Here is a 26,187-nt window from a genome sequence, read left to right as displayed (position 1 = left end):
TGAGATTGGACATTATCATAGTGTTCTGTCCTTTGGGCAGGCGTTAACCAGCCCCAGTTCTCAACAAGGTCCAGAATGAGGCTTAAACTTATGCAGTGGCCAAGCTTTTACGCCAGTGTGCAGGGTTCAAGTAGAGATCTCCTTCAGCAGGGTACTTTCTCATCACTGCCATAGTGGAGATAGAAGTAGGGTGCTGTGGGAGTTCAGAGGTGCTCCAGAAAAGAGATCAGGAAAGACTTCCTAGGGGAGGCAACGCTTAAAATGGAATTTGAAAGAAAGGGAGGATAGTGGGGAGAGTAGAGCTAGGATGGGAGAGAAGGACATTCCAAGAGGATAACAGAATGGACAGAGGCCCAGAGGTGGAGAAGAACAGGCGATGTCTTAAGGAGGCCACACTGAAGGTCGATGAGATATTATAAAAGTGACTTGTGATGAAGGTTCCCACCACATCTCCTCCACTTTCTTTCATGTTCTTTCCAAACCACATCAGACAATGTGTCATTGTGGAGGCATAACCCTATAATTCATACAGTTCAATGTCTCTGCGCTTGTTTCAGAGAAAGAAGTTTAGCGCTAACTCAGAGCTCCTATTTTAAAGAAAAATTACAAATGCTTGCATAAAAATTCTTTAATATATTTGTTGCCCAATACATTATATGACTATTAAAGTATGGTTTCCTTAATTATATTAGTGTTAACTATAATAAAATTGTGAAGGCAGTCAAGTCTCTGAGATGGTTTCTGAAAGACCTGTGGCCCACCTGATGAAAAAAAAAATACCCAAATTTCCATTGCTTTAATAATTTTGTTGTGTTAAAGCACATGTTCTAGGTTTCTGTCAAAATGCAAATAACAAGCCCATATCAAAGGTTCTTTCATTCTTTAGCTGGAATAAGGCAAAGCAGTTAATGGCTGGTTGATGTCAGAGGCTGGAGCAGAATCTGGAGAGGGAAGGACAGGTTGAACCATCACAGTGTGAGGGATACATCCAAGGATGGAGGAAGGAGGACGCCAACCGGGGAGGCCAGACCAAGAATCCTACAAGGTTGGAGCAGGAGGGGCCTAAGAATTTAAGAGCACCATTTTTATTCTGTAGGTGAGGAATCTCTATGGAGGAGAACTGAGTTGGTGTACATTGCATGACTTGTGTTGGAGCAGGAGCTGGAACCCAGGGTTCCTGAAGATGAAATTGAGTGACAAGCCTCCATTGTGCTATCAGCAGAATCAAGAGTAGTGCTCAAGTCTAAGTGACCTTCCGAAATCTTTCTCAGAATCAACTTCTCTCTGTACCATGCCCTTTACCTCCCTACCTTTTGCCCACAACTTTTCTTAGCCAATCTCAATCTACCTTGCATTAAGATGATGTGCATAGGAATCTCACTTTCCCCAATAAGTGGACATCTTTCACTTGTGATCTAGTCTTCAATCTCTTTTCTTTTAATAAGAATGCCCTAAATTTCCCCTGTGAAACCATTCTGCCCACTCTATTTTGTGGTTGCGAATGATTGGCTCTATGTCTAGAGTCAGTGGCATATGCTTATTATTCCTACCCTCTGCCATTGTTTCAGAGAGAGGCACACAATCCACGCAGAACCAGTGAGCTCTGAGGAGATATTTTCTGGGATTCCTGGCAAGAAAGACTTTCTTTCCACCACTGGATTTTGTCATATGAGGCTTGGAGCTGCTGTAGCCATTTGCCATCAGAAAGGAGACCAGCATGAGGCTTAGGACAACACATTAGGAGGCAAAGACACAAAGAAACTAAGTCTGGATGTTATTCTTTGAGCTTCTGGATCAAACTGCAGCTGAAGCCAGTTCAATCTTTGGCATGTTTGGCTATTTGGGCCAATAACCTAGAGTGATCCTACTCAGGTCTTCCTCTCAAAAACAATCAAACAGACAATAATGCTCACCTAACATCTGCAAAACTAAATGTACTAAATAAAGAGCTCCCTCCAAAAACAATGGACCCTTGCAAAGGCAAATTTTATTCTGCAAACAGATGTCAGAAAGTTCCCTGTTACTCTAAAAAACCTAGCTCTTTGAACTTAAAAAAACCTTAAGATAGCGTCTCTAGGAGGGAGTCTATAAGAAGAATTTTCATAGTGCATTTGACTACATTTTCCACAAGAATTCTGCTAACAGTCATTTTAGATAGGTTATTACAGTCCCGTGTTACAAATGAGAACATGAAGACTCTGTTAGATTAAGAGACACAGTACTGTTGACAAGAAGTCCAGACACCAATGGCCTGGGGCCTGTTTCCCAGTGTAGACAGTGGTTTAGCTGCATTAGTCAGACTGACTCTGGCTCTCACTGTTATGAATAATTTGTTGTAAAAACATAGCCTACAGAAGCTCCTATGTCTGGCTCATTCTGACAATTTCACATGTTAAACAGGGAAGATAAAAATATTTTCCTAATGAGTTAACCGTTACACTTACTCAACTGTTGAAAACAGAAGGCTAGGTGTCCTCTTTAAAGATGGTTCACTTTAGTCTCTTGAATCATCTCTTCAAGCACCCAAGAGTTCTAATGAACACTTTCAGGAATTAAACTCTGACTTCTTTTTACTGTCCTTATGAAAGGCCCTTTATCCCCTATTTTTGAATTTAGTCGAACTATATCCTGTTTGGTCCCATGCCTTTGGCATCTTCAGCTAAGTTCTGGACTGGTTGTGGCACTAATGAATGGATAAGTCATGCCATTCTTGCTCATTTTTCTGCCCTTACTCAGCCCAGAATCTGACACAGAACATCCACTCCAAAAACATTTTTCTGAAGGAATGAATTTCTGAAAATTGATGAGAGAATATCAGGTAAGATTGAAAACTGACTTGGGATAATCAAGCAAGATTTCTGTAATATAATCATAGACACTAGAGTTGAAAAGGAATGTTGAGAATCAGAGATGCAATGGATTGTAGAGGGAAGAAAATAGAAGAATCAAAAAAAAAAAAAAAAAAAAGCCAAACCCAAAATGCCCATTGTTTCTTGTGATTCCCTAGCCGAGGAATTTGGAAAGCCATTTGACCACCCTAAGTATTATTTTATTCATCTGTAAAAGGAACCAATGGCACAGAGTGGATTTATAGGGTTGTTGTGAGGGTTAGATAAGATGATGTATGTAAAATTACTTTGCATATTTTTGGACACATTACGTATCTCTGATACAGAAATTGAGGCAAGGAAATGGTAATTCTAAAGCTGAAAGAGAGCATTCGATGTGGAAACTAGCCAAGTAGAGGGCCCTTCCTCAATCAGCTGACTCTAATTTTTTAGGGGATCTTAAGTCTTATGTGGTACATTCACCAGTTGATGTCAAGGTAAAGAGCATGCATCTTCAAAAAGTTTCCCATGTTTTGCTGGGCTAGGCCACAGAGTCTCCTATATTAATGACAAGAGTTGTAGGGGGCAATAGTGGTAAGGGAGCAAGGCCATACTATACTCCAACCTATGTTGGAAGAAGCTCTACTAAGACAGCTCTCTTAACCTGAAGAAACCCCTAACAAGTTAACTTCGACGACTTCAGGAACATGCTGACTTTGAGTTCAAGAGCTTAGGTAATTGAGCATGTGGAGCAAGCAAAGAGCTGAGGTCTGTAGCCCCCAGGACTGCTAGATGATGGGAAAGGTGAAATAGATGCAGTTGAAATAGCTACTTGGGTTTCTCTGGGCCAGGGGATGGTCTCCTTTCACTAGCCACTTAGCTCTTGGGAAGCAGGAAGCCATAGGCCCCCTGAGTTCATAAAAGACAGCCAGGACCATTCCTGGTGCTTACAAAGAGTTTCTGTAATTATCTGGGTATAGGAGGAAGGGGTTCTGGAAAAAGAGGAAGCTCACAAATTACATTTGTGAAGTTCTAGTTTAATTTCAAAAAGTAGTTGTCAAGCTCTGGAGACTAAATAGAGGCAGCCTAAAAGACTTCAGTGATGCAGAAAGGACAGCAGACATGATGGATGGCTCTGGTACTTTATATAATTTTGAACTTCCGTGACACAGGGATAGGAATGCGCTACAGCATAGGTTAGGAGATAAGATCTCAAGCTTTGGAGTCTAACATACCTTGATTTAAATATAGTCTATGTCTCTCACTGCCAGTTGAAGTCTAGGTGTCTCTGAAGCTCAGTTTTCTCATCTGTAAAATTAGCATGTATTTTTGATTTTTAAACACATGCTATGTGGCAGGGTCTGTGGTAAGCTATTTACTTACATGTGAAATTTAATTGAAAGTAGCAACCTCATAAAGTGGTAGTGAGGATTAAACAAAATCATGCATGTACAGTACCTATTCCAGGCACATAGTAACTATTCAATAAATGGTTGCTATAATTATCATAATTACTGGCCATTATTATGGAATTTTAGATTTCAGGTTTGGTGCCATTGGAGGTTGTGGTTAAGCTTGAAACTGGCTTTTTTATAACAACAATCTCTCACTTTCTTATAATCTTTCTTATTAATAAGTCATACCCCTGAGAATTTATTGGAGCTCAATTCTCTCTGAGTGTCTGGTTCTGATTGGCTAACCAGAGCCAACCTCTTTCTGAAAGATGTGGGAGGCATCCTGGCCTGGAGAAAATGTAGTTCCAATATCTCTGGAATGCCACGACAGGTCCAAATTGCCACCCAGAGACTCATCTACTAAGAAAGGAAGAGGGAATAAAGGATTGATCTAGGTTTGCTTTAGATCTAGATGTTTATAAGATTCCTGGTTCCTGAAGAGTTAGATAACCTTTACTACAGATGGTGTTATGGGTTGAATTGCGTCCCCCTCAAAATTCATGTGTTGTAGCTCTAACCCCTACTACCTCAGAAAGTGACCTTGTTTGGAGATAAGGTCTTAACAGAGAAATTTTAATTAAATTAAAATGAGATCATTAGGGTGGGCCCCTAATTATTGCCTTCCTTATAAAAAGGGGAAATTTGGAGACAGTCACATACATAGAGAGATCAGCCATCTACAAGCCAAGGGGAGAGCCTTCTTTTATAACTCTCAGAAGGAACCAATCCTGCCAACACCTTGATTTCAGACTTCTAGCCTCCGGAATTGTGAGACAATAAATTTCTGTTGTTTTTACCACTCAGTCTGTGGTACTTTGATACAGCAGCCCTAGTAAACCAACACATAAGGTAACATTTTGGCTATTTGAAGGCCATTGGTGGTATCCTGGTAAGGATGTGGTGAGGGAGATGTGATGAGTAGGAATGAGCATATCTGGAATTCATTTCCACTCTTTGGGTAAACATGAGCTGGGATTCCAGAAAGTGTTTACAAGCTTCACTTCCCTTAGGCGAGGGAGAAAGCTGACTCATATTAAAGTTAGTAAATAATAGCAGTAACAAGTGTTTTCAAGGACTAGGAAGTCACCAAAATAGGTAGGTTGTGTGAAATGGCCAGCCTGAATCATCAGATACTTTTTAAAGAAATAAAGACAATTAACGTCCACAATCACTAGAACAGGGCAAATAACATGCCCCCTGGTAGAAATCTTTAAAGCACGGTGTTAATGACTGATTAGGATATTGATTATTTATATACAAATGTGATATTCTGTTTAGAGTTGAAGATATTCTTCAAGTGATTTTTTCTAGTAGGTACTTCAATAGTCTACTCATTCTAGTTACTTTTATAAAAGCATTACCCAGCTCTCTTTTTTTTTGATCTCCCCAAATCCCCCCCAGACATAGTTGTATATCTTAGTTGCTGGTAATTCTAGTTGTGGCATGTGGGACACCACCTCAATGAGGCCTGATGAGTGGTGCCATGTCCACGCCCAGGATCTGAACCGGCGAAGCCCTGGGCCACCGAAGCGGAGTGTGCGAACTTAATCACTTGGCCGCGAGGCCGGCCCCTACCCAGCTCTTTTTTGAAAACAGATATTTTTCAAACTGTATCATAGGGAACATGGGTTCCAGGCTGTTAAAATGTATCTCTTTTCTCATTTTATATTAGATAGATAGATTGAAAGATTCACCATCAATTTCATAATAACTTTATTGCTCTGTTAAATGTACATGTGGATTTTAAGATAATCCCAATATTAGAAATATTAAAACATGAGAGAAATGTGCATTTTGGAATTGAGACAACAGAGCAAATAGTCTATTTATTAAAAAAAAGGTCTTCGGGGCTGGCCCCACGCGCAGCAGTTAAGTTCATGCGCTCCACTTCGGCAGCCCAGGATTTGCTCGTTTGGATCCTGGGCTCGGACCTACGTACTGCTTATCAAGCCGTGCTGTGGCAGGCATTCCACATATAAAATAGAGAAAAATGGAGATGGATGTTAGCTCAGGGCCAATCTTCCTCAGCAAAAAAAAAAGAGAGGAGGATTGGCAGCAGATGTTATCTCAGAGCTAATTTTCCTCAAAAAAATAAAAGGATCTTGTGGTCCAAGAAGTACAGGAAATGTTCTACACTCTTCTCTCTTAGAGATTCACAAGGCACACTGCTATGTAATATACTTCTGGAAAGTCTGGTAGTAAAGAGAGCTGATATTCGTTAGTTTAGAAATTTCACCACTACTTGGCCTTGGAACCCTTTTCCTGTTCAACATCTTGTGAGAATAAGTTCTTTGGACTCCAATTTGGGAAACGCTGGGCTAAGGCAAATTTTACTGACACTTTTCTGAATTGACACAGCTGTCAGATTTTGTGATGTTGGAGCAAGAGAAGCTTCAGCTCGTGTCACTTACTAGGCAGGATGCTGCTAGACTTGAGGTTAGAGGGCAGAACCAGGTTGACCCCTTCAGTGTGGCAGCTTTCTGCTGGCCGCGCCTGCCAGTATATTGGCCAGCCTGAGTTCTCCTCTGTCTCTGGGATCCCTAATGGCTTCAGATCTTGGCGAGGGCCTCTGGGCACTGTTGGGTGATGGGATAATGATATATAATGATAATGATATAGTTACAGGATCTGGGGGAGAGTTTCCTATTGCTGACTATCCCTGGAGGTTCTGATGGATCTTCATGGGAATTTGCTTAATATTTTCCTTTTTTGCTCCCCAGTCTACCTCAAATGCCTTTATAGACTCTTGCCTGCTTTCTCAGTGCATAAGACATTCCCTTTTATACCCTTAACTTTTCTTGGAAGTTGATGTTGCTTCTCTCAGGTTAATACTTCATTAGTTGGTTTTCAGTACTCTTTGGATGATGTTACTGTAGCATATTGATTGCTAATTTTTCATACATTTTATAAAGAGCAATAATTAGCGAGAGAGGCTTGTTCACCAGGTGGAAGGGCTATGATGCCTCTCCAGATAAATCCATCTCTGTGAAAATTTGCTAATCTTTTGTGTAATTTAGGAAGCGCAACACATTTTTGAGACTACTGGAAAAATTGCTCTGGGCAAATAGCATCCTGTGAAAAACTTTTGCTTGGAGGCTTTTTTGTGCCTAATATTAGGAAATGAGGTCCAGTTCATAAACACTTCTTTGCTAACATGATTAGTACTTCTATCACTTTCTCATTACTTGGGTTCTAGATCAAGCGTTCAACATGGGAATCACAAGGCTGTAAAACATCAAGGTCACTTTCATATTCTGCTAGGGCTTGTTAGAATTGGGCTAGATTACACACAAGAGAGGGCCATATAGAAGAAATGGTGCCAGTTGTTAGGTGGGAACCACAGAGGGAAGTCTTTTCTCCTCCTTGAGGACATCCTCAGAATAGCAGTCAGGATGTATGTGTAGGAGAATATGACGACCAAACATGACAACGAATGCAGTACTCAAGTTAAACTCCACAAAGGCAGTGATTGCCACGTTGATATAAATGTGGAAGCATGAATGTCAAGCACTGGGAGCTCGCCACTGAAAAAGTGATTGATGGCAATGGACCTGTAGAAGGATAGTAAAAAGGTAGCATACATTTTTACAATAGCTCTGTTAAAATTCCCATGAATTCTGGACCAGCTACCCGTAGGATATGACTAATGAAGGGTAGCTAAGAATGGCTCATTTTACCCTATGTAAATCATACCTCAATAGAAAGTATGGAAAAAAAGTGATATGCAATTTAGAAAAAATATTCCAGTTATTTTTTTAAGTAAAAAAATGTGTATTGTTTTGAGCAAGAGTGAGGGTTCTAAAATTAAGTTAAAACCATGGTTCCACCAGTTAGTTATGTGGCTTGAACAGGTTAACAGCTCTGAGTTACATAATGCGAAAATAGGGATTATAGGGCTTTCTTAATCTGAAAATGGGGATTAGTTTGTCAAAGTTCAATGGGATAATGCATTTTTTATATGCTGGCACATAGAAAGCCTGTACTAATATTAGCTAATAATAATTCTAATTCTCTCTCTGGGTCTACAATAAATTTTCTCACATAAAAGAACAACATCCAGGGGCTGGCCCGGTGGCCCAGCAGTTAAGTGTGCACATTCTGCTTCAGTGGCCGGGGGTTCGCTGGTTCGGCTCCAGGGTGCGGGACTATGCACCGCTTGTCAAGCCATGTTGTGGCAACCGTTCCACATAAAATAGAGGAAGATGGGCATGGATGTTAGCTCAGGGCCGGTCTTCCTCAGCAAAAAGAGGAGGATTGGCAGTGGACATTAGCTCAGGGCTAATCTTCCTCCAAAAAAAAAAAAAAAAAAAAAGGCTAACATCCATGACGTCTGTCCATGGAATGATGCTGCTATGATTCAAGGATTCTTCTATCAGATGATTTTGCAGGAGACTCATTCCCAATGTTTGATTCTCTCCAGCTTCCCACTTATAATTCTTAGGCCGAAGGTCCCATTTTTTCTACCAATCTGTCTGCTTCCCTCTATGCTCACTATCTACCAGAAAATGGAAAACTCATTAGGGTCAGGAGGTGCATTTCTTACCTTTCATTCTTTTATAAATCACTGGATTAAGGTGTTAGTATGCACTGAAGCTGCCTCAATTTCTGATCATCTAGATGAAGTTTTGCTGAATAATTTGCCTTAAAAAGAAAGCTAATGTTCACTTATTAAATGGGTCTTTCAACATTAAAATTACTTTTGCAGACTGACATCTGACAAAAACTGCTTTGTATTACCATGGCTTGAAGTTTCTTGAATAAAATTTTTAAAAAATGTGTTTAGAGAGAGCCCATAATATGCTTTACATTTTTCCTGGGAACAAAGCAGGGAATAGATGAATGAAGGAATGCAATCCACAAGATGTCTTTGAAGTTATTTTGATCCCTGTGTCACCAACCAGAAAAGAGAAAAATTGAAAAAGCTGTCATTGTAGATTTCTACAATTCTACGTCTGGATAGCAGTTACTTTTGCTGAAAGAAAAAAGAGCCTACAAAGAGGAAGAAAGATAACCATGTGACAGGTAAAAAATGAAAAGGAATAATGAGAAAATTCTAAGGGAAAGTAGCTCCAATCACATCAGCAGCACTTTTTGATAGCTCTAGGAGTTAGTGAAGTCCAAATCTGGGGCTAGTTGGAAATCTTTCTTATTTTTATGAAGATTTAAATCTTTACGTGCTGTTGTAGGAACTGCTAAGCTTTTGAATGTGACCACACTCATAGCCTCTTACTGCCCGGCTCTGACCAATAGCTTTAGGGTGTCAGCGGGTAGCTCAAGAAGTTGATTGTAGCTAAGAAAACAATATGTCAATTGGGTAAGTCATCAGAAGTCTTATCTTCATTAATGTCAATAACCTTAGAACTGATTCTCTAACATTAAGTCAGAATATGACTTTGGTATGCGGAGCATAGAGCAAACGAAGTCATCTGTTATTATTGGCATCTCTGTTTTTTTAAAATTCCTTGATATGTAGCTATGCACAGCCAAGTAATCTTGCAGCAACAAAATAAGTGACAATTTTACTTCGAGTCAAGCTTCATGCAAAATGCTTCCTTGAGGAGATTTTGTGGATTTATATCAATAAGATCTGGTCTCTTACTTCAAGCGGTTTTGAATTCAGTGGGGAGCACAGCAAGTTGGTATGCAAGGATGACTAGATTTGCTTTAATCATGTGGGATAATGACACAAACATTGTAAATCATCTTAATTTGTCTTTAACAATTCTGAAATTGTCACCTGGAAAACATCTTAAATAAAAAGTGAAAAGTGATTTAACCTTATAGGGTACTTTCAAGTGCAATGCAAAGTCAGAAGAATTCACATGTGTGTATATGTGTTGAGAAAAGGATAGATATGAAATTATTTGGTCTATTATAAAAGGATTTTTTTCTTTAGAGATTTTTTTTTTACCATTTTATTTTTTTATTATTTTTTTAAATTTTTATTTTTTTTGGATGTACATCATATTTCAAATTCTGTATACATTACATCATGTTCGCCACCTGAACACTAATTAGAGATTTTAAGATGATGGTTCACTGTCCTTTTTTTTCTTTTTTATTGCAGTAACATTGGTTTATAACATTATATAAATTTCAGGTATACATCGAAATATATTTCAAATTCTGTGTAAATTACATCATCTTCACCACCCACAGAATAATTACAAACCATCACCACACAAATATGCCTAATCATCCCTTTCATTCTCCTCCCTCCCCACTTCCCCTCTGGTAACCACCAATCCAATCTCTGTTTCTATGTGTGTGTTTGTCGTTGTTTTTATCTTCTACCTGTGAGTGAGATCATACGGTATTTGACTTTCTCCCTTTGACTTATTTCACTTAGCACATAACCTCAAGGTCCATCCATGTCGTCACAAATGACCAGCTTTCATCATTTCTCATGGCTGAAGAGTATTCCATTGTGTATATATAGCACATCTTATTCGTCCCTTTATGGGCACCTAGGTTGCTTCCAAGTCTTGGCTATTGTGAATAACGCTGTGCTGAACATAGGGGTGCTTGTATGTTTGTGAATTTGTGTTTTCAAGTTCTTTAGATAAATATCCAGTAGTGAAATAGTTGGATCATATGGTAGATCTATTCTTAATTTTCTGAGGAATCTCCATACTGCTTTCCATAGTGGCTGCACTAGTTTGCACTCCCAATAGCAGTGAACAAGCGTTCCTGTCTCTCCACATCCTCTCCAACACATTGTTTCCTGAGGTGATATCTCATGGTAGTTTTGATTTGCATTTCCCTGATAGTTAATGATGTTGAACATCTTTTCATGTGCCTGTTGTCCATTTGTGTATCTTCTTGGGAGAAATTTCTCTTCAGATCTTTCCTCCATTTTTTAATTGGGTTGTTAGTTTTTTAGTTTTTGAGATGTATGAGTTCTTTGTATATTTTGTATATTAACCCATTATCTGATATGTTTGCAAATATCTTCTCCCAATTGTTAGGTTGTCTTTTCATTTTGTTGATGGTTTCCTTTGCTGTGCAGAAGATTTTAGTTTGATGTAGTCCCACTTGTTTATTTTTCCTATTGTTTCCCTTGCCCACTCAGACATGGTATTTGAAAAAGTGCTGCTAAGACCGATGTCAAAGAGAGTACTGCTTATGTTTTCTTCTAGAAGTTTAACAGTTTCAGATCTTACATTCAAGTCTTTAATCCATTTTGAGTTGATTTTTGTGCGTGGTGTAAGATAATGGTCTACTTTCATTCTTTTGCACATGACTGTCCAGTTTTCCCAACACCACTTATTGAAGTGACTTTCCTTTCTCAATTGTATGTTCTTGGCTCCCTTGTCGAAAATTAGTTGTTCATATATGTGTGGGTTTATTTCTGGGATCTCAATTCTGTTCCATTGATCTGTGTGTCAGTTTTTGTGCCAGTACCATGCTGTTTTGGTTACTATAGCTTTGTAGTATATTTTGAAGTCAGGGAGTGTGACACCTCAAGCCTTGTTCTTTTTCTCAGGAATCCTTTGGCTATTAGGGGTCTTTTGTTGTTCCATATAAATTTTAGGATTCTTTGTTCTATTTCTGTGAAAAATATTGTTGGAACTTTGATAGGGATTGCTCTGAATCTGTAGATTGCTTTAGGAAGTATGGACATTTTAACTATGTTAATTCTTCTAATCTAAGAGCATGGAATATCTTCCCATTTCTTTGTGTCTTCTTCAATTTATTTCAACAATGTTTTATAGTTTTTGGTGTCCAGATCGTTCATCTCTTTGGTTAAGTTTATTCCTGGGTATTTTATTCTTTTTGTTGCAATTGTAAATGGGGTTGTATTCTTAATTTCTCTTTCTGCTACTTTGTTTTAGTGTAAGAAATGCAACTGATTTTTGTATGTTGATTTTTTATCCTGCAAATTGACTATATTCACTTATTATTTTAAAAAGTTTTTTAGTGGATTATTTAGGATTTTCTATATCTAAAATCATGGCATCTGCAAATAGTGACAGTTTCACTTCTTCTTTTGTGATTCAGATGTGTTTTATTTCTTTTCCTTGCCTGATTGCTCTGGCTAGGACTTCCAATACTATGTTAAATAAGAGTGGTGAAAGTGGGCATTCTTGTCTGGTTCCTGTTCTTACAGAGATAGCTTTCAGTTTTTCTCCATTGAGAAAAACTGAAAATCTCCATTATATTATCTGTGGGTTTGTCATATATGGCCTTTACTATGTTGAGGTATTTTCCTCCTATACCCATTTTATTCAGAGGTTTTTATTTTTAATCATAAATGGATGCTGTATCATGTCAAATGCTTTCTCTGCATCTACTGAGATGATCATGTGATTTTATTCTTCATTTTCTTAATGCAGTGTATCACATTGATTGATTTGCAGATGTTGAACCATCCCTGTATCCTTGGAATAAGTCCCACTTGATCATGGTGTATGATCTTTTTAATGTATTGTTGTATTCAGTTTGCTAGTATTTTGTTGAGGATGTTTGCATTGATGTTCATTAATGATATTGGCCTGTAATTTTCTTTTATTGTGTTGTCCTTGCCTGGTTTTGGTATCACGGTAATGTTGGCTTTGTAGAATGAGTTAGGAAACTTCTCCTCCTCTTCAATTTTTTGGAAGAATTTGAATGTTTGGTAGAATTCACCAGGAGAGCCTTCTGGTCCTGGACTTTCATTTTTTAGGAGGTTTTTGATCACTGTTTCCATCTTCTTACTGGTGATTGGCCTATTTACATTCTCTATTTCTTCTTGATTCAGCTGTGAAAGGTTGTATGATTCTAGGAATTTATCCATTTATTCTAGATTATCCAATTTGTTGGCATATAGCTTTTTGTAGTATCCTCTTATCATCTTTTGTATTTCTGAGGTGACCATTGTAATTTCTTCTCTTTCATTTCTGATTTTATTTATTTGAGCCTTCTCTCTGTTTTTCTTGGTGAGTCTAGCAATAGCTTTGTCAATTTTGTTTATCTTTTCAAAGAATTAGCTCTTGGTTTCACTGATTTTTTTCTACTATTTTTAGTCTCTATTTCATTTATTTCTGCCCTGATTTTTATTATTTCCTTCTTTTTGCTGATTTTGGGCTTTGCTTGTTCTTCTTTTTCCAATTCCTTTAGGTTCACTGTTAGATTGTTTATTTGGGACTTTTCTTGTTTGTTGAGGTAGGCCTGAATTGCTATAAACTTCTCTCTTAGGACTGCTTTTGCTGTATTCTATAGGTGTTGGCATGTCATATTTTTGTTTTTTTTCCATGTGTTTTTTAATTTCTTCTTTGATTTCTTCATTGACTCAATCGTTGTTCAGTAGCATTTTGTTTAATCTCCACGTTTTTGTGATTTTCTGGTTTTCTTCCTGCAGTTGATTTCTAGTTTCATACTTTTGTGGTCAGAAAAGATGCTTGGTATTATTTTGATTCTCTTAAAATTATGGAGACTTGTTTTGTGGCCTAATATGTAATCAATCCTGGAGAATGTTCCATGTACATTGGAAAAGAATGTGTATTCTGTGGCTTTTGGAGGGAGTGTTCTATATATATCTATTAAGTCCAACTGGTCTACTGTGTTGTTTAAGGCCAATTTTTCCTTATTGATGTTTTGTTTGGATGATCAATCTGTTGGTGTTAGTGGAATGTTAAAGTCCCCTACTATTATTGTGTTTCTGTCTATTTCTCCTTATATCTGTTTATAATTGCTTTATATATTTAGATTCTCCTATGTGTGGTGTATAGATATTTACAAGCGTTATATCCTCTTGTTGGATTTTCCCCTTTATCCTTATGTAGTGCCCTTCTTTGTCTCTTGTTACAGTTTTTGTTTTAAAGTCTATTTTATCTGATATAAGTATCGCTACCTCAGCTTTCTTTTCTTTGTCATTTGCATGGAGTATCTTTTTCCATCCTTTCACTTTCAGTTTGTGAGTGTCTTTAGGTCTGAAGTGTGTCTCTTGTATGCAGCATATATACAGGTCTCTTTTTCTATCCAGTTGGTCACCTTATGCCTTTTGATTGGGGCATTTAGTCCACTGACATTTAAAGTATCTATTGAGAAATACGTATTTATTGCCATTTTATTAAAATTTTTTTGGCTGTTTTAGTAGTTCCTCTCTGTTCCTTTCTGCTTCTCTTGCTCTCTTCTCTTGTGGTTTGATGACTTTCTGTAGTAATATGTTTAACTTACTTTCTTTTACGTATTTGTGTATTTATTATAGGTTTCTTGTTTGTGATTACCATGAGGTTCATATATAATAATCTACATATATAGCAATCTATAATGAGTTAATAGTCTCTTTAGTTTGACCTCATTCTAAAAGCTCTACTCTTTTACTCCTCTCCTGTCGCATTTTGTTTTTGATATCATATCTTACCTCTTATTTTGTGTTTGTGTATCCATCACCTTCTTATCATTAAAATAGGTAATGTTAGTACTTTTGTCTTTTGATCTCCATATTATCTGCATATCCTGCAGAGAATGAGGCACCCAGTCTATACAGGCTGACAAGTAGCCTGAGGGCTTGCTGTTGAGTGCAGCCAGTCCCTAGGGTCAGTTACCTGCTCTGGCTGAGCTGGATTAAATCAGTGCTCTAGTGGGTGTGGCATAGGTGGTTGACTGGCTCCCTTTGCTGTATTTTTGCCTTTACTAGGGATTTTATTGCCTTTTTTTTTTTTTTTGGATAATCTTCATATTGCTATTTGTGGTCTTCCCTTTCCCACTTAAATAATCCCCTTTAGTGTTCTTTGTAGAACTTGCTTCTTGGTGATAAACTCGTTTAATTTTTGCTTGTCTGAGAAACTCTTTATCTCTCCTCTCATTCTGAATGATAGCCTTGTCGAGTAGAGTATTCTTGGCCATAGGATTTTTCCTTTCAGCAGTTTAAGTATATTGTGCCACTCTCTTCTAGCCTGTAGGGTTTTGGCAGAGAAGTCAGCTGCAAGCCATATGGAATTTCCTCTGTATGCCACTTGTTGCCTTTCTCTTACAGCTTTTAGGCTTCTCACCTTATCTTTTATTTTGGGCATTTTAATTATAATGTGTCTTGGTGTGGGCCTCTTTGGTTTTATCATGTTTGGTGTTCTCTGTGCTTCCTGTACTTGGATGTCTGTTTCCTTCCTTAGGTGAGGAAAGTTTTCAGTGATTATGTCTTCAAATAGACTCTTTGTCCCTTTGTCTCCCTCTTCTTCTTCTGGGACACCTACAATATGAATGTTAATGCCCTTGTTATTGTCCCAGAGTTCTCTTAGACTGTTCTCGTTCTTTTTAATTCTTTTTTCTTTTGAGTGTTCAGCTTGGTTATTTCCTCTCGTCTTTCATCCAGCTTGCTGATCCATTCTTCTGTATCATCTACTCTGCTGTTGAGTCCCGCTAGTGAATTTTTCATTTCCAGTATTCTTCATTTCTGATTGGTTCTTTTTTATATTTTCCTGTTCTTTATTGACATTCTCACTCTGTTCATCCAATCTTCTCCCAAGATCAGTGAGCATCCTTATGACTTTTTGTTTGAGCTTTTTGTCAGGTAGATTGTTTATTTCTGTTTCATTTAGTTCTTTTTCTGGAGTTTTGTCCTGTTCCCTTGCTTGGAATGTATTCCTTTGCCTCCTCATTTTGTCTCTTTATTTGTGCTTGTATCTATGTATTAGGTGAGTCAGCTATATCTCCTGGTCTTGGAGAAGTGGCCTTATGGAAGAGATGCCTTTTGAGGCCCAGCAGTGTGCTTCTCTTTTGTCAACAATACCAAATGTCCCAGGAGTGACTGCTGTGTGGGCTACATGTGTCCTTCTGCTGTGTCAGGTTTGCTGTTGCTGCAGGTACCCAGGGAGTCTAGGCTTCTCCCCCTTGCTGGCTGATTGTAAACTGGGTTTTGGGAGCCCCAGCACAGTTGACTGCAAGATCTAATAGCACAATCTTGTTGCAGTTTTTCTGTTAAGTGAGTAGGCACCCAGTGTGGCTGGTTGCTAGGCTCAGGGGCTTGCAATTGCTGTAGGCCTCAAGCCTTCAAGGCTGTTGTCAGCTCTCTCAGGATAAAAGCTGAGTGGGGCTGGCCCCAGGCAGGGAAGCAGCCAATTATTTCAGGCTTTGGAAGGCAGGGCTGATCCCCTCTGGGCTGTCTGAGAAGCACCAGATCTTCTGCCACTGATAAGGCCCACCTCCCACAGGTCCGTACACACTGTCAACCAGTCCTGGCCTGTGCACACATCCTGACCCCGTGGAGCATACCCAGTCACCCCACTGAAGAGGCCCCCATACTCTTCACCAATGCCCCCTACACTCCACCTGCTCCTCATGCAGGTCCTGCCCCACAGAGGTGGATACACTGCCAACCTGCAGAGAATGAGGCACCCAGTCTATACAGGCTGACAAGTAGCCTGAGGGCTTGCTGTTGAGTGCAGCCAGTCCCTAGGGTCAGTTACCTGCTCTGGCTGAGCTGGATTAAATCAGTGCTCTAGTGGGTGTGGCAGACCCCTAGGCTAACTGGCCAGGGCAAGAACTCCAATGGTGTCTGCCAACGACTATGTCAGCTCATTAGTACTAACTCACAACAATGGCTGCTGCCACTGTCTCTGTCCCTAGAGTGGTCTCACCTCTTACCAAGATGTGCCAAGAGCCTACCAAGTGAGTTTCTTTTCATCAAAGGACAGTGTGCCTTTCTTTCTGGTGATTTTAGGTTGCTTTCTGAGACAGGTGAAGTTGTGCATGAGCCCTTTAAGAGCAGGAATTTTCCGCTTATGTCTGATAGCTTTTCTGAGTGTATTCCCTGTTGTAGTTAATAGCCAGAAAAGCCAGATATTATGACACTCATCTCAGTTCTTCTGAGTCTGAAGGATGCTTATAGTGGTAACATGCCCTGGCTCAGGTACCCACTCCTTCAGGGAAGGCTGTGTAACTTAGGGTTTACTCCTGGCTGGGGCTGGCTGTGAAGCTCCCTGGCTCACGAAGGTGGTTTTTTTCTCTCAAGAAGGGAATTTCTGCCTCCTCCACCTCAGTCAGGATGGTCTCTTGTTTTGGGGGTTCTTTTTTTTCAAGAAGATTAGCCCTGAGCTAACATCCACCACCAATCCTCCTCTTTTTGCTGAAGAAGATTGGCCCTGAGCTAACATCCATGCTTATCTTCCTCCAGTTTATATGTGGGACACTTGCCACAGCATGGCTTGCTATGTGACGCATAGGTCTGCACCCATGATCTGAACTGGCGAACCCAGGGCTGCTGAAGTGGAACGTGTGAACTTAACAGCTGCACCACTGGGCCGACCCCAGTGGGGGTTCTTTTTATCCAGTTTTCAGTTCTCTCTTAGGGATAATTTTTCCAAGAATAGTTGTAACCTGATTGTGCTCATGGGAGGTGAGTTCAGTGTCCACCTATGCCACCATCTTGGTAAGATCTCCCACTGCCCTTTTACTTGCATTGTTTCTGACAGGAAATCTGTTTTTATCTTTATTTTTGTTCTGCTACTCATAATATGTCTTCTTTCCGCTGGCTGCATTTAAGATTTTCCCTTTATTCCTGGTTTTGAGCAATTTGATTATGATGTTTCTATATATAGTTATTGTATGTTTCTCTTGCTTAAGGCTTCTTGTGAATCTTTTTTCTTTTTTTGAGGACGATTAGCCTTGAGCTAACATCTGTTGTCAGTCCTCCTCTTTTGTTGAGGAAGACTGGCCCCGAGCTAAAGTCCATGCACATCTTCCTCTATTTTATGTGGGACACCAGCCACAGCATGGCTTGACAAGCAGTGCATAGGTCCGCACCTGGGATCTGAACTGGTGAACCCCGGGCTGCTGAAGTAGAATGTGAGAACTTAACTGCTGCACCACCAGGACAGACCCTTCTTGTGATTCTTGAATCTGTGGGTTTATAGTTTCATTAAATTTACAAAATTCTCAGCTTTATTTTCCGAAAGAATTTTTTATATCAACCCTGCTTCTCTTGTCCTTCAGGGACTCCAATTACACATATACAAGCCTTCTTGAAATTGTTCTGCAGCTCATGATGTGTTGTTCATTTTGCTTTTTGATTGAATTTTTTCTCATTTTGGGTAGTTTCTATTGCTATGCCTTCAAGATCATTAATCACTTCTTTTGGAATGTCTAATCTGCAGTTGGTCCCGTCCAGCATAATTTATTTATTTTTTTTAACATCAGACACTGTAGTCTTTATCTTATTTTTCACATCTCTACTTAACTTTTTTGAACATATGGAGCATAGTTATAATAATTATTTTAATGTTCTTGATTGCCGATTCTGACATCTCTTGCAGTTCTTGATCAGTTTTGACCAATGATTTTTCCTCTTATTGTGGTCATGTTTTCCTACACTTTGCATGCATGGTAATTTTTGATTAGATGCTAGGCATTATGGATTTTACCATGTTTAGTGCCAGTTATTTTTGTGTTCTTATAAATATCCTTGAGCTTTGTTCTGGAGCACAGTTAAGTTCCTTGAAACTGTTTGATCATTTTGAGTCTTGCTGTGTAGATTTGTTGGTTGGAAGTGGAACAGAGTTCAGTGTGGAGCTGATCATTTCCCACTACTGAGGCAAGTCCTGTCTGTGCACCATACCCAATGCTTCATGAATCTTGAAGTTTTCCAGTCTGCCTGGTGAGAATAGCCATTGTTCCAGCCTTGGGTGAGCATCAAGCACTGTAACCTATAACATTTTCAGTATTTTCTTCCCTAGCTTCAAATTGTTTCCTCATATGTGTGTACTGATCAATACTCAGCTAAATAATTGAGGGAGATCCTCTGCAGATTTCAGGGTTCTCTCTCCATACAACTCCCCTTCTTCAGTATTCTCTATACAAACTCTAGTTGCCTTGGTATCCCCAGATTTTCAGCTCCATTTCCTTTAGGAAGTCCACTAAACTCTTCCTGAGTTCTCCCTCTCTCCATCGGGATTGGGAAACTTTCTTAAGATGGAAAGCTGGGGAAGATTTAGAGCTCAATTTTTCTTGTCTCTCAGGAATCACTGGCTTTTATTGTCCAACAATTTATTGTCTTGCAAACTATTATTTCATATATTTTGCCCAATTTTTCTTGTTTCAGGCAGGTGGGTGAGTCCCTCTGTTATTCCATCCTGGCTGGAAGTGGAAGTTCTGGAAGAGATTTTTAATTGGATAAATAATACACGTTTGAAGTTGTTCAAATTATATTGTACCCAAACCATTTTGATGTTTTATTTTAAACTATCTTCAATGAAAAGTACATAGACTTTGAAGTTAGAAAGATCTAGATTTGGATCCTGGAACTACCATTTAATAGGTATGTGATCTTGGGCAAGAATTGTAACTTCCCTCAACCTCAGTTTAATCTTTGATAAAATGAGAAGGAACTCATTTACCTTAAATACATGGGATTCTATGCAGTATTTTTTTTTATAGCAAAACATTGGAATTAGATAGGGTGATGCTAAAATAAGGCAGAGTTAATCTATAGCTTGTACTTCCATGAAACACCTAAAAATAATGAGATAGATCTATAAGTATTCTCATGGAAAATGAAACACTGTTAAATAAGTAAAGCATTTTGCAGAAAAATGTGGGGTGTGAACTGATTTTTAATTTAAAAAACTCTCTCTCTCTCTGTGTTTATGTTGAGAAAACACCATCTGGAAGAATACATGACAAATTTAAGCAAGTTGAGGAGGACTGAGGGTAATAGGGAGTTTCCTTTTCTAACTTTACAAACGGGTGTATTTAAAAAATAAGGGACACATATTAATTCCTTTTGCAATTAAGAAATGAATAACAAAATGAAGCAAGGTTCAAGAGAACAATTCACACTGTCAATGCCTGATAGCCAACCAGGAGCACATATGTAGTCATGTAAATTAGGCTATTTCACATGAGGCAGCAAGGGAGAGCACACCCCAGAAGCACCAGAGTGCTGGATAAGAGGGGATTGGGAAGGCTTTTTATAGGACTTAGGCTTGTGCTTGGTGATTCTAATGATTGACGAAGTGCAGGCGTGTTCTGTTTCGAGTGTTATCAGGAATTCAGTGATTGGATATTTTGGTAATTTACACCTAAGAGAGGAGAAAATTAAAGAGGGTAAAGAAGGAATATTTACTCATTAGTTGGAAAAAGGGAATGTTTAGCCATTTTTCTTTGGTTGCCAAGAGTCCTTGTCCCTGTCTTGTTTCAGACATACTTTCAGAGTGTCCTTTTCTCTATCTTGTTCCATGTCAGTCGTGGAATGGTCTTATCTAATAATTGCTTATGTTCTGTAAAGACTGTTTGTTTCACTTGGGAACATTATAGCTATGTCGACTATCATCTCCAGGGCCATTTTATGCTTCTTTATACCATCAGTAACTCTTCTTTCTATTTATATTTTTATTTATTTTTTAGGAAGATTAGCCCTGAGCTAATGTCCACTGCTAATCCGCCCCTTTTTGCTGAGGAAGATTGGCCCTGAGCTAACATCCGTGCCCATTTTCTTCTCTTTTATGTGTGGGATGCCTGCCACAGCATGGTTTGATAAGTGGTGCATATGTCCATGCCCAGGATCCAAACTGGTGAACCCTGGGCCACCGAAGTGGAGAACACTAACTTAACCACTGCACCACTGGGCTGGCCCCCATTTATATTTTTATTTTGCCAAAGATAAGATGACTTGACCCAACCTTTGAGTTAATTATGCTGTCATATTACCTCTAATCCTATAGATTTTACTGTGGTCCTTATATGCTAGAAGAATGCACAACTGAATAGGAAAAATGCAATTTACTTTATATACAGGAGATTGATCTTCAGATTTTCTTCCCAGGCTAGTACAAGCTTATTACTCATCAGATGATTTCTCCACAGAGAGAGTTTATAGCTGAGGCCTATGGGATTAGGATACTTGTTCCCTTAAGTGTCTGTGACTCTAGATGCTGAGACACCATCAAAGAAAACAACCTTCATTAGTTAATTTCTGATGAAGGAGGATCTTCCCAGAGGGGAGAAGTTTTTCTGTTGCAAATATTAGGAGACTTATTAACTGTGTGTGCACGTGAGTGTGTGTGTTTGTGTGCGATAAGGGCATTCTTGTAATGTCTGTCACATCCATGTTGGAATAATCCTTATCAATATTTGTTACTATTAACATTTATTGAGAGTTTATTAGTGCCAAACACTATGGTTTATATGCATTATCTTACATATTCCTAACAAGCAAGCAAACAAACATATTTTAAAAATCTCATGAGGTATGTATTATGAGAAAACAGTTTGAAAGCTCAACTAACTTCCAAAGGGACACTGGTGGTGAGGGGCAGAGTTGGGCCATAAATCACATTATGAAAGATTCTAAATCCTGTGCTCTCAAATACTACTTTCTAGTAGAGCATGCAATTAAAGCAACATTTTGCTTATACAGATACTCTCAGGTATTAGGTTCCACCTCATATTATTGAACCAACATTTCCAGGGCTGGGCTATAGTAATTTGCATTTCAAAAAACTTTCCCTGGTTATTTGAATGCTGCCGTCCATAGGTTGGTATTTAAAGACCAGTAGTGTAGGCTACAGACTCCCATTACTTCCAGTTAGAAAGCTGTCCATATTGTTTTTCTTAATTAACATTCCTTCATTGATTCAATATTTATAGAATCCCTACTATGTCTAAGGCTCTACACTAGATGTTAAACATTCATAGAAGGAAAAGGTATCTCAACTGGCTTATAGATGACAGTGAAGGTCTCATATGTAAATAAATAGTTTATATAGGAAGTGTTAAATAATATTTTCAGATACAAATGAAATGCTGTGGGTATTCAGTGGAAAAAGAAGTTACTTCCAGGGGTAGGAAGTTAGCAGGAAATGAGTATTGAGCTGGGAAAACTTCAGAGAGAGAGACTGACTCTTGAAGTAGTAGTAAGATTTGGGCATATAAAGGTGTGTTGTTTCATGTGGTGTATGTACTGATTAAACATATATGACTTTCTGGCTTTGAAGAAGCAAGCTGCCATGTTATGAGAGGGATTATGGAGAGGACCATGTGGCAAAGAACCATAGATTAGCCTCTAAGACCTGGGAACAGCCTCTGGCTGACAGCCAGCAAGAAGGCAGGAGTTTCAGTCCTACAACAGAAAGAAGATGAATTCTGCCAATAACATGAGGAAGCTTGGAAGCAGATCCATTCCCAACTGGGCATCTAGATGAGTTCCCAGTCCTGGTTGACACCTTTATTGTAGCATCTCAGAGAAGGGGTGTCTATATTCTCGACATATAAAGCTATAAGATAATAATTGAGTGTTTTTTAAGCCCCTAAATTTGTTGTGCAGCAATAGACACAGATTTTTGGATTACAATAGTACAGGTTTATTTCCCAGTTGGGAACATTCCCTGTCTTGGTTTTGTCTTCCTAAGCAATGCTACAATAAACATCCTTAAATGTATGGCATTATGGACTGGAACTTATATTTCCATATTCCAACTTTCAGGGATGAAATTCTGGTTTGAAATTTTTTTTTATTTAGAAAGATATTGCTAGGTTCCTTCTAAAGTGAGGCAACACTTCAATTTTCCATTAACAATATGTGAGAGCATCATTTTCTTTACATCACAGCAATTAATAGGCGTTATCATTGTTTTTCAATTTTTGCCAGTCACATTGGTGTTATCTCATTGTTACTTTAATTTGCAGCTCAGTATTAGTAAAACTGTCAACTTTTCCTATATTGTTTGGCACTTTGGTTTTTATTTCTTAAAAATGGGCACTGTCAATCTGGTTGTTTATGAGTGTAGAGAATTAGAAATTGAGTATCAAACTAGAAGCATTTCTTTCCTATCCCTTTTAGGGCTTCTTTCACATCTTGGTTTCTCAGGCTGTAGATTAGGGGATTTAGCATGGGGATCATAATACCATAAAACACAGAAGCCACTTTTTCCTCCTCTTGAGACTTGTTGGTCCCATGGTGTAAATACATGCAAGAGAGAGTCCCATAGAAAATGATGACTGCTGTCATATGGGAGGCACAGGTGGAGAAGGCTTTTTTCCTCCCTGCAGCAGAAGACATCATTAGGATGGCAGCCAGGATATATGCATAGGAAAAGATGACAACCAACACAGTGAATGTCAAGTTACACCCCACAAAGGCAGTTAGGAGCACGATGTTGAAGTCAATGTTGGAGCATGAGAGGGTAAGAATTGGGGGTTCATCACAGAAAAAGTGGTTGATTTTATTGGATTTGCAAAAATTCAGTGAGAAGGTAAAACCTGTGTTTACAGAGGCATTTAGGAAACCCATGAAGTATGAACCAACTAAGAGTTGAATGCAGACTTTCTGGGACATGACTGTTGGATAGCGGAGAGGGTTACAGATGGCCACATAACGATCTACTGCCATAGCAGCCAGGATGTAGCAGTCACTTGTTACAAAAGTACCATAGACTAGTAATTGTACCATACATCCTATGAATGAGATGGATTTTTCTGTCCCTACAAAGTTTTGCAACATCTTGGGAGTGATAGCAGAGGCATAACAGAGATCAACAAAAGCCAAGTGTTGGAGGAAAAAGTACATAGGAGTGTGAAGGCAAGAATCAATCTTGATGAGTAGGATCATGCCAATATTACCCACTAGGGTGGCCACATAGATCAGTAGAAATAGTATGAAGAGGGTGTGCCAAGACTTGTGCTGGCCAGCAAATCCCAGGAGAATGAATTCAGTCACTTCAGTGCCATTGTTTTGTTCCATGGCTAGCAAAGATTAAATGTCAGCTGAAAAAGTGCAAAGAAAGAAGAGAAGAGAAAGCTAAGACCATTGTGATCCTTTAGCTAAGTCTGGTTGGAAATGGTATAATATTTGATTTCATAGTGGGGTCAGAGAATATTTTCTGTGAGCTCCTTCACTTGGATTCTAAAGGTGAACATACAGGTCGCTGAACCTTGCCACTCAATTTAGGGAACTTCATCTATAGTTTGGGAAATTGCCTTGGATCAGTAGCTGTGTTCTCAGGGTGCAGACTGATTGGAATTTCATAAACATATCAGTTAAAGTACATATAAAAACACTTTTGTTCATTTTTTCTTTTTTTTATCTACCATATATTTTTATTAAAATACCACTATTTACCTAAATACAAATTATTTTATCTGAAAACCTTGACTCATCCATAGAATTCCATATTATCTTGCTCCTACTTTATTCTTTCCTTGCTATCAGTGCACTAGCCATCATGGACTCCTCTTGTTTTTTGCTCTCCTCCACCTCTGGCCATTCCAGCATGTTCCTCTTTCTGCCTTAAATACCCTCTGGTCCATTTCCTATTATATTAGCATTTCATTGCTAACTTTTACTTTTCTCTGGTCTCAATTTGAATGGCATGTCCTCAGGGATTATTTTGACCATCCAAATGAACCATGAGCTCTGCTGTAGGTCTTGGTCCTTTTGTCTTAATCAGTTTTAACACTAATAATTATTTGTAACATTATTTATACACTTTTGCTTAATTTCTATTCTGTCATGGATTGTAGGTTCCATGAATTCAGCAGCTAGGGAAAGTGCCTGTGTCTATAAATAGTAGTAATTGAATACCTAAATGAATGAATGAATGAATGAATGAATGAAAAGATTTATGAAATGTAGAAAATCAACTGCTTATGTTACATGAAGATTTTTTTCCATAATTAATGCCATTGTTTTGTTTTCTTTTAAGAAGGGGCTTTTTTCTTTTTCTTTAGTGTGCCTCTCTGCTTCAAGGAGTTAGGACAGTTAAACTATAAGAATAGAAAACTGAAACACACAGCCAGGATCAAAAAGAAGGTTTACATCCATGCTTTCTTTGGTTTGTTTATTTAAAAATAATTACTCTGTGTCTACTCTGAGCAAGGCACAGTGTAGGTACTGAGAATCATTTAGGATTTCTATTTCTACTTGGAAGATTAATCCTTTTATCATTATGCAGTGTTCCTCTCTGTGCCTAGTAATTTTCTTTGCTGTGAAGTCTACTTTATCTGATAATTAATATACTTATTCTTTCATTCTTTTGATTAATGCTTGCATGGTATATCTTTTATCTTTTTTTTTTGTTGAGGAAGATGGTCCCTGAGTAACATCTGTGCCAATCTTCCTCCACTTTATATATGGGACACTACCACAACCTGGCTTGATGAGCAGTATGCAGGTCTGTGCCTGGGATCCAAACCTGCAAACTGAAGTAGAATGCGTAACTTAACCACTATGCCACCAGGCCAGCCCTAGAAAGGTATATCTTTACCTTCCTTTTACTTTAAACCTAGAAATGTCACTATATATTGAAGTGAGTTTCCTGTACACAGCACATAATTGCATCATGTTTTTCTATTCATTCTGCCAGACTCTTTCTAATTGATATTAAAAGAAGGAATCTTGAGGCCAACCCCGTGGCTGATGGTTAAATTTGTGCACTCTGCCTTGGTGGCCAGGAGTTTGCCAGTTCAGATCCTAGGTGTGGACCCACATACAACTCATCAAGCCATGCTGTGGCAGCATCTCACATAGAAGAACTAGAATGACCTACAACTAGGATATACAACTATGTACTGGAGCTTTGCAGGAGAAAAAAGAGGAAGATTGGCAACACGTTAGCTCAGGGCCAATTTTACAAAAAAAAAAAAAAAAAAAAAAACCCAGATGGGAAGTTGTTGGGAAAAAAGCAAAAGAAGGAATCCTGGAATGTTAGGAAAGAAGAAAGAGCATGGAAAGAGCGATAATATGGATAAGTACAATAGACTTAACTTGTCTCAAGTTTTCTAAATTATATTTGACAATTGAAGCAAAATTTTGACCCTATCTAATGTGGTTCTCAATGTGTGTGGAGGAAATATTCAAGACAAGTATATTATAAATAGGGAGAGTAAAGTAATGCAATGGGAAGCGGGTTTCCACATTTCACTCAAATTGGTAAAATGTATCTGACAAAGGACTCATACCTAGAGTATATAAAAAACCCTGAACTTCAACAATA

The 26,187-nt window shown here is 38.6% G+C and overlaps 1 protein-coding gene across 1 annotated transcript; it reads right to left on the bottom strand.

The window, feature by feature from the left end:
* Window positions 1–23,006: 23,006 nt before the first annotated feature.
* On the bottom strand, window positions 23,007–23,936 carry OR5AK34 (olfactory receptor family 5 subfamily AK member 34). The gene has a single exon (NM_001391269.1). The coding sequence runs from the start codon at window positions 23,934–23,936 to the stop codon at window positions 23,007–23,009; it is 930 nt and encodes a 309-aa protein (NP_001378198.1).
* Window positions 23,937–26,187: the final 2,251 nt, after the last annotated feature.

This window comes from Equus caballus, chromosome 12 (assembly GCF_041296265.1).
Source record: "Equus caballus isolate H_3958 breed thoroughbred chromosome 12, TB-T2T, whole genome shotgun sequence".
Classification (NCBI taxonomy): domain Eukaryota; kingdom Metazoa; phylum Chordata; class Mammalia; order Perissodactyla; family Equidae; genus Equus; species Equus caballus.
Note: the sequence above shows the minus strand (reverse complement) of the source record. Positions and strands in the feature narration are given on the sequence as shown.